The sequence below is a fragment of the Suillus subaureus genome (genome assembly GCF_016647635.1).
Source record: "Suillus subaureus strain MN1 chromosome Unknown BJ212scaffold_182, whole genome shotgun sequence".
NCBI classification, from domain to species: Eukaryota; Fungi; Basidiomycota; class Agaricomycetes; order Boletales; family Suillaceae; genus Suillus; species Suillus subaureus.
In genome coordinates this window covers 23,508-32,254 of record NW_024538738.1, presented here as the reverse complement: position 1 = coordinate 32,254, position 8,747 = coordinate 23,508, and the positions used below count along the sequence as shown (strand labels likewise).

At 50.0% G+C, this 8,747-nt stretch overlaps 2 protein-coding genes across 2 annotated transcripts; both read right to left on the bottom strand.

The window, feature by feature from the left end:
• Positions 1-473: 473 nt before the first annotated feature.
• Positions 474-1,429, bottom strand: BJ212DRAFT_1404101 (uncharacterized protein; the record flags this gene model as incomplete). Its single annotated transcript, XM_041337387.1, has 2 exons — positions 654-1,429; positions 474-593 (listed from the first exon to the last, which is right to left on the bottom strand). A coding segment is annotated over exon 1 (190 nt), but the record flags the coding sequence as incomplete, so codon positions are not given.
• Positions 1,430-7,685: 6,256 nt separating this feature from the next.
• On the bottom strand, positions 7,686-8,334 carry BJ212DRAFT_1404089 (uncharacterized protein). The gene has a single exon (XM_041337386.1). It carries the CDS (start codon positions 8,013-8,015, stop codon positions 7,746-7,748), a length of 270 nt encoding a protein of 89 aa, XP_041185579.1. The 5' UTR covers positions 8,016-8,334; the 3' UTR covers positions 7,686-7,745.
• Between the last annotated feature and the right edge of the window lie 413 nt (positions 8,335-8,747).

Below are 8,747 nucleotides of genomic sequence, written 5' to 3'. Positions count from 1 at the left end.
ATCCACTTGCCATGGAAAAATTGGAGGCGAACGTTGACTTTGTGATATGGAACCCGCAAACACCATCCGTTGGCAGGTATGTCGCGAATGCTGCCGGGCGCTCCACCTTGTATGAGCTGTCGCTCGTTGGCATGTTCGCCAGCTCTCTCCTGATCCGAACGGCATCACGCTCCCAAAGCCCGTTCAATTGCTCTTCTGTCAACCAATTCCATCCCTCGTCATCACCTTCCTCTGTGCCCACCTCCCAGATAGTCGAGATTGCTCCCCGCTTCTCCCATCCGCCCCCTTTACCTCCAGGGCCAGCCGACCGGTAAAACTCCTCCCCAACATCACTGTACAACACTGAGAATAGTCCATTACCGGCATCCGCTACCTCTTCTGGCGGTGCACCCCATGCCTCGGGGAATTTAGGAAGATTGGCATGTGAGGCATTGACCCAATGCAGGAGGCTCATCATATGGTTTGCATAGCCGCGCTTGCGCTTCGAGGGTGGAGTGAACACGCAGGCGACACCGTAACAAGTTGCTTCGTGCACTGAGTTGGGCTCAGACGGGGAGGATGAGGGGTAAGCGACAAGACCTGTGCGCTTATATCTGTCCCCATAGATGCGCGTCAGAAATTGCCTGTTCGTTGAAGGAACTCGAGTTGCTTACGTCTCGCAAGCGCTCATAAAATCAAGCGTTGTGGGGTCATTCCGTGGCGCCAGCACCCTTCTCTCCCGTTAGCTTCTTTTTACCAGCAAAGTGGGGCGCTCACCAAGTAATCCACTTTCCATCCTTGGCGTGCTCGCCCGATTCCATCGTCGCATCTCGCGCAAGGTAGTCTGTCAGGTTCAGAGCACCACCCCCATTGCGGAAAAGTCCGGCGCCGTGACTCTTCAGCCTGCGCACTCGTCGCGCGGAAGAGCGAGAGCGATGCAAGATCTACCTTAGGTTCTGCCATCGGAGATATACTTTGCGATATGAGGAGCGTTGATTGGTGAGTGAATATATTAAGATAATGGGGTTGCAGGAGCTCTTTATATCTCTATCACAACCTCACCTCTCACCCATGTCAGGTGCGCAGATCAATAAGACTATCCTGACTTATATCCTTCACCAGAATTATCACACGTGGTGCACAACTCGTGACTGAACGCGCGCCGGCCTTCCACCAAATTTAGTTCACGCTGCCACCACTGCGGTGTCGCCACTGTCATTCGATAACAGGATGCTGCTATACATGTATGGTATTGACTATCATGTGTCCCTCTTGCGAAGTTGCTTTGCTGATCACTCCCTGTCACGCATTATGGTCCTCCAGAAAAAAATAGAAAGACGGACCGCGATTGTTATTCAAGTTTGGAGCGATGAATCTGTTGTCTGATTTTGACACCACATTCGTCGCTCCCTAAACATGATTTCACTGTCTTTATCTTTGTTTGAATTTGCAGGCAAAGTTCAACTCAAGATTCTAGGCATTAATATGACTACCTTCCTCGTCCATCTAGACCAAAATAATGTTCAGAGTGGGGGTGAATGCCGATCTATCCGCCTCCGGATTCGTATGTGGTGTCTAGGGAAGAAATTCCTCAGGTTGCTCTTCGGTCAATAACTCAGATAAGAATTTTCATGCGAGCATCCGGTCAACCTCGAGCCCTGGGTATTTTGAAGAAAAATGTTGCGAAATATGGGACTCCTGGTACGTCAGGACACAAACTGCCTGATAGGATGCTGCAAAGGTCATGTTCAAGTACGTGTGCCCTGCAGCCAGTCTCATGTCGACAATTAATGTTCAGGACAGGATGCCCGTCATCTACTTTCCGGATAATAAGTCATCGCGAGCCAGGCGGTCTGGAAAGTAGAGTCGGGGAGGTCCTCGAACGTTTGGTTCGAGACTACGATCACAATCGCATCGACCAGACCAATGAAATTATCCTCGTTCTAAGCTACTTAGTCCACATGGTACGAGGTAGCAAGACGCCAACGCCCATCGCCATGCACACCATACCTGCCATTACACAATACACCAGATTTCCTCCAAGATACTGTCTCTCAATGCTAATTGAGAACGCGGAGTTAGCTGCAGCCGGTCCAACAGCACGCAGAACAGAGACGATCACTTGTGCGAACCCGTTTGTCGCGCCCACGGACGCTCGGTTAGGAGAAGCTGCAGCGATATATATAAACGAGACGGCTTCCATAACACATCAGAAACATCAGTGAGAGAATGACAACGACAAACCATATGCAAAGTTTGTACAGCTCGTAAGAGCGAGCTGTAGGCCCACCAAATACCATACACTCTGAACAACGCCACTAGATCTCGCTAGCACATTCAAGGCCGGAAAAAGAGCGACCATAGGCAGGGCGCACGTCATAGCGAACAGCCAAAGTTTTTTCGCACCCATGATATCATGAAGCTTGGCAAAGGCTAATAGCTGTATTACGCCAACTGCAGTTCCTTGGACCGCCAAGATAGCTCCAATGGTTGGAGTATCGAGTCCTAGACCACCTAGCGATATGAGAGTAGCATAGAACACGGGTTGTACAGTGCGAAATGCGACATCAACAAGGGCAATACCGGCGTAGCTCCCGGTTGCGATGAGTACACGGCGAACGAAAAGAGCTCGAATGGGGACGGGCTGATCGCCGATCGAAAATGATGCCGGCGGAGTTTCTAGAGCGGGTGAAAGAACAATATTGCGCTTTTGCCAAGATAGCAGTTGGCTAATGTTTATTTTGGGAGTTGTGGTCTATGATCGATGTGAAGATTCATCCTGTCACACAATGGGACAACATACCTCCTTCAAGTAAAGAAAAGTGATAATCCATGATAACGCTGATACCGTGGCAGGGACCGCGCACGGCAAGAAGTACGGATATTTCTTCAGAAATTCAGAACCCCCAAAGATATTAGGGAACCTATCCGCAGGTCGCGCAAGTCCTCCACCAATGAGTGGCCTATGGTTGTGTCAGTACATATAGAAAACGAAAACTTTTGGGAACACACCCAAGCGTGCTACCGCTGGACCAGGCAAGAGGGAGGAATGCCCATGCACGGGCCATATTAGTGGAATCTGTCATCTCAGCCACCATGCTCTTCATAACGCCAATGTTTCCATTGAGTGCGCCATTCAGGCAACGACTATTACAATAAGATGTAAACGCTGGCTCGGAGGGAAATAGCGCAGACATAGGACAGACCTTATTACCAAGGTCCAGAATGTCTTGGACAAACCGAAGCAGAACATCGAGAGGGAGAGTCCGAACAGTCCAATCAGCAGGACAGGTTTGCGACCGATATAGTCAGAGAGACGACTCCAGTGGAAAATGGTAAGCGCTTCTGTCGCAAAGAACAGCGAGTACTAGGCCATAACGCCGAGATTGTCACGATGAAAACGCTCTCCACTTATCCACTTACCAATAGCCCAACATAAAACGAAACGAGCGCTTCATCTCCGTGGGTGATCCCAATGTCACGAATGAGCTATGGATGGCACAACCAAGTTATGATTTTGTCTATTTGAATCTTCAACGCTAAACGCTGACCTGAGGCGCAAAAGGTGAGATAACTTGCGATGTCATTGGTTCTGCAATCTGCAACACTAGGAGCATTGAGAACTGGCGCCATGGTAGAGGTGTCTGTGGTTTTCTTCGCCGGCGTGTTTCCCTCTGATCGAAGTAAAGGCGTTTCCTCGTCCAGCTGCCGAGACGTAGGATCAGGAGACATGAAATGATGATTGCAGAAGTATGGGAGATGACGCGATGACCGATTGAGGGAACAATCTTATTGTGGGCGGCGCGGGCTTAGCGGTCCAACTTGTTATCAAGATCATCATGATTTGGGGGTGAACACTATCATCGCCGGGCCGTACACGCTATGATCTACCAGAAACTTCGTAATTGGTAGAACATAGTACCACGAGACCAAGAGTAACCTCGAAGCGAAGAGCTCCGAGATTCTCACGTGTTCTTCTGTGTTCTTACATTATGCTGCTAGCATGCACATCGTCGTCGAGCACAGCGTTGAGGCAGGACCGGTTGCATTGCAAGTACCGCATATTTACAAGAGATATATAGCGCCCAGAGATGCACTTGGTACAATTAATCCCTCCCGAATCCCAAGAGAGTTTTTGCTTTGTCTGCATGAAACATTCAAGTCCCCGCAAACCCAGATTATGAAAGTGAATTATCAGGCTTCCAACCGTATGGCATTAATTGATATCCACGTGTGTCGCGTCATTCACTGCCTCCGGCTCCTCCCCCTCAATATCAGCAATATCAATAAAACTCTGCTCTATTGCGCCTGCATACACGCCCATCTTCCACATATCCCCTATCTTGATGTTAGCGTGGTCGAATGCAAATGCGACAACAGGGTCGCCAGCCTGACGCTCAGATACAGACGGTGGCATCTTGGGGTAGCGGGCCGAGAAGTGTGTAAGGAGGATATTTTGTGCGTTCATGCTGTTCACAAGTTGAGCAAAGGTCTGTGATTATATTGCAGGGAAAATTACCTCTTGCCTATGTCGATTGCTTGCCCGAAGGTGCTGTGCATCTTGGCGCGTGCCATCTCAACTTGATCATTGGCCATGGTGGCTTCATGGATCAGCAGAGTGGCTCCAGCGCCTGCCTGCACAAGCTTTTGGGTCGGGACGGTATCACCCGAGAACCTAAGGATGCGCTGTAAGTAACACGACAGGAGAGGAAAAATCGACGCCGTACACGACAGACCACCCATCCAGATGCTTGACAATTAACCCATGGCACCTCGCGCGATGCTCCACATCTACGGTATTTATTTTATGCAATCCAAGCGTTTTGCACAACGCTCCTGCCGCAAGCCTCGATCTTTACATCAAGAAAATAACAAAGTGCGTCAATGTGTGAGAAAATCAGGAGCTCAAACTGACACTCACCCCTTCTGATCTTGGTCACCGTAATTCCACCCGCCCCGTCCCTTGTTTCGCCAATGAATCTCATCACTCAGGATAGGTACTACGCGGGCCCGAGCATCTTCCGAGAACCCAAGCTCCTCAAGCGCGTTGTGATCTCGAAGATAGAGGAATATCATGCGATTGCTGATGAGGTAGAGTGGCTCTTCTGGGGGCGGGTCGAGCTTTTCCACATATTAGCACCAGGAGATCATCAGGGCTTGAGCAGGAACACGCACATGTTGTCTCATCGCCAAGATTTTTGCGAGACCAATGTGGTGGTCGCCATGAATGTGGCTAATGAAGATACACTTTAGGCCCCTCAAAACGTCCCACACGGCACTTCCGTAGTTTCTGGAGAGTTGCCCCCATGTACCCTCTCCTGCATCCAGGAGAATATACCCTGCTTCCGGGATACACAGGAGTGTACCAGACACTGTACAACCAATTCAGTCGGGTTTCTTAAAATGGAGATGTACGAACCATTTCGGTACTTGCTAGGTATGGCACTGCCTGTTCCAAGCGTAACCACCGTGACGTCCTTACCTATGACATCGGGTACTGTAGTCCTCATCGACGCGTGCTCGTGCCTCGGAAAATTGTGTTCTCGCAGCGTCAGAGAGTGATGGGGGCTCGCCAGACAATGCGGCAGGGTGAAAAAGATCATTCGCCTCCGCCTCAGAGTCTCGCAGTGGTGGCCGTGGCGGACGGATGTCGATGATGGTGTGTGCACGCATACAGTCGGTATTGGACGGGAGGTCCTTGGCTACCACAATTATAAAGATAAGTGACATGACGGAAATTGGACAAACTCACTATCGAGAGCTTTCTTAGCCTTTAGAGAATAATTGGGCACGGGGAAAATGTTGCTATCCAGGTGGTTGAACCTCAGCTGGTTGAACGCCGCGCTAGTAAATGTGATCGGATCTGGCACATAGTCTCTAGATGCAACGATATGCTGTTCTCTATCGCATCAGAACACCCCAGTGCACGCCAGAACAAGACCCACTCACGTGTACATCATCCTCGAACCTTTTCATAAACGCCTTATACCGCACATGCTCAAATACAGCATTGCCACAAAGATGAAAGACAGCCCTCAGTGCGTGATCTTTCTTCTCCGGCCCCTTGCCCCAATATTTTGAGAACGCGCCACTCTCAAACCCCTTGACGAGAGAAGTTATATGCGCAATGCTGGGCGCATCCAGTATCAACACGACCTGTAATTCGGTCAGTCCGTTGACTCCCAGATCGAGAGCGAATGGTAGAAACATAGCACGAAAAGGAAACACACCCCAGGATCTTCACTAGCACCTATGACATCACTCGGCCCAACACTTCTCTCCACTCCATCTTTGCCCACTACGGTTACCGTCTCTCCTCTTGCAACTCGTGCACGTAACGGCCCAGCCTTCAGACCGAGTGCCTCCGCGTGTTTGACATCAAACTTTCCCCGAACTCGCGGACCAACCACCGCATATGCGAGCGTTGAACGTAGATTGCATGGAGGTAATGAAGGTAAGGGACGGTTGAAACCTGACGGCTGGGAGACATGTTCGACCTTCGCGGACGAAACAACGGGTTTGGCAGCAGACCCAGGAAACATTGTGCGCACGATGTGTCGAAGCCATTCCTGTGCAATGTCACCGACAAGCGTGGTAGGGTCGAAGTCGGGGTGAGATATAACTTCCTGTAGCGATAGTACAGCAGGGGAAGGCGAACGCTTCCTCTTCCCCGATCTCCTATTGACGACACTGGTTTCAGAGTACGGCAGTGTGACCGATCCCGAGGCCTCCGATGACTGATCCTCAGCAGAAACTGATAATGCGAACACAGAAATATTATCGTCCTTGTAGATGGGTATATCGTCAGGTGGTTCATCCGGGGGGCGGGAAGTAGGTATTTCGATCGGGTTCACGGAGAAGTTTTCCCTATGCTGATAGCGTTACGATGAACCATTGAATATCAGAACACAAGTACCTAAATGTGTATTTACGCATAACTGCCATGAAGTGCAACAGCCCAGCTGGCCCGGCAATATTGAGGCTGGTAAGACCCGAGTCCGCAAAAGTCATCAATAAACCTGCCGAAGAAACGATCGACAGTTGGCATGCATGCACATGATCAGGATCACACTCACCTGGAAGGCCGCTAGCTCGCTGAGTGCCTACAGAAGTCAAGAACACGCCTCTAGTCTTCTTCCAGTTCCTCCTGCTCTGGAGAAACGCGCGGGTAGTATTCTCACCGACATTAAAGATGTACTTGGCAGAGTCAAAGGTGATGACAACAGTAGGCTCTGTATCCGAGGATATGGAGCTGAGGACTGACGCGTTCCAGGACATGGGCACTGACAGTGATGAAGATCGTGAAAAGAATCGTGCTGAAGAGTAGTGAAGAGAACGAGTTATGTGGGATAGTATATACAAGTTACGACCACATGACCAGATAGCCAGACTGATTGAGACCTAGTCAGACTAGGTTTTCTATTTAACAGATGAGATCACAACACGGTTTTCGTGACTCCTAGCCAAGCAGCAGAAAATAACGTCAAGTTGAATGCTTACGCGATGTGCGCTAGATGGCTCTGGTAATTTGCCGCAATTTGCCGCATGGCACAGAATTTCAGAGGATAATCGATATAGGGTGGTACATAGGGAAGTGACGGACGAGACTTAGAGCATAAAGTGAAACTGAGCACCCATGTAGGTAGGCAGAGAAGTAGATAGGTCTGCATGGTCTGCTTTGAAGGGAAACCATACTTAATCCAATACACATACGAAATACCAACGAAAATCGCTCAGATCCCTAATCTTCGGGGGAAAACATACAGCTACAGTATTTCTATCGTCCTGATGTCTATGAGGTCTCCGACAGAAGCCATATCTTTGACCTGTGCAATGATGTCACGATCCGACGCAACCCTCCTGTATTCTCCGCCGCGCTGTCGCGCTAGCAAAAATGCCCCGAAAGGTTGTCCAAGGCGAACAAGCAAACGCAATGCTCGTGATTCTAGATCGACCTCCTCCTGTTTTACAAGAGAACGACTAGGTGAGTCATCTGATGGAGAAGGAGGCGTCCAATGATCCCCCTCGTTTTCCATATCGTCCTCAACGTCGGACAGATCTACAAAGTCTGGTAGCTCGAGGAGAGACCGATCCCAGGGACGAACAAGCACTAAGGTTTGCTGAGTGAGCCTTGTCCGTGACAACTGAACAATCGGCTCTTTGGTGGTGATCAGCAGGTCACGAAGCCCGTCCGCCTTGACTTCATATCGAGTCTCCTGGGATGGACCGTAGCTCAGATTGACGTCTGTGACATGAAATACCATGCAAGGCAGATGCAGTCTGCAGTTTGCGAAACGAGCAGCGCTCGTATTATCAAGTTGGGTGTAAATTTTCGAAGCCAAATCTACAGCCACGGGATTTCTTTGTAGCGAAGAGATGGTTGTCTGAATATCATCTTCGGACAAAGATGGAAGGGTGCGTAGAGGAGTGGTGTAAGAGGTAATATAGGCTGGAAGACAGCTATTGAACTCGGATGGTCGTCCGATCCAGTCGAGGACAGTGATGTCGCCCGACCGAGCCACGATTTCCTGCAGGAGCCGCCCAAGCGCGTTCTGCTTCTTCTCGCCGTAGATTACAGGCAGGTGGACACCGAAGATACCAAACAATGAGTACGCGATGTCTTCCTGCAATGTAGTGACGCGTGGTGACGCCCATTGAAGTCTCTGTCGGGCATTGCTCATCCCTGGACGGAAGGAGATCAGGGCCCGCGCATCTATTCCCGTCGCACCCTCCAACTCCTCCATGATTGCAGGGGACTTTTTGTGGTT

Bases quoted from the DNA above. Each gene is read 5' to 3' on its own strand.
- BJ212DRAFT_1404089 (XM_041337386.1), bottom strand. From the start codon at position 8,015: ATGGAAAACGAGGGGGATCATTGGACGCCTCCTTCTCCATCAGATGAC.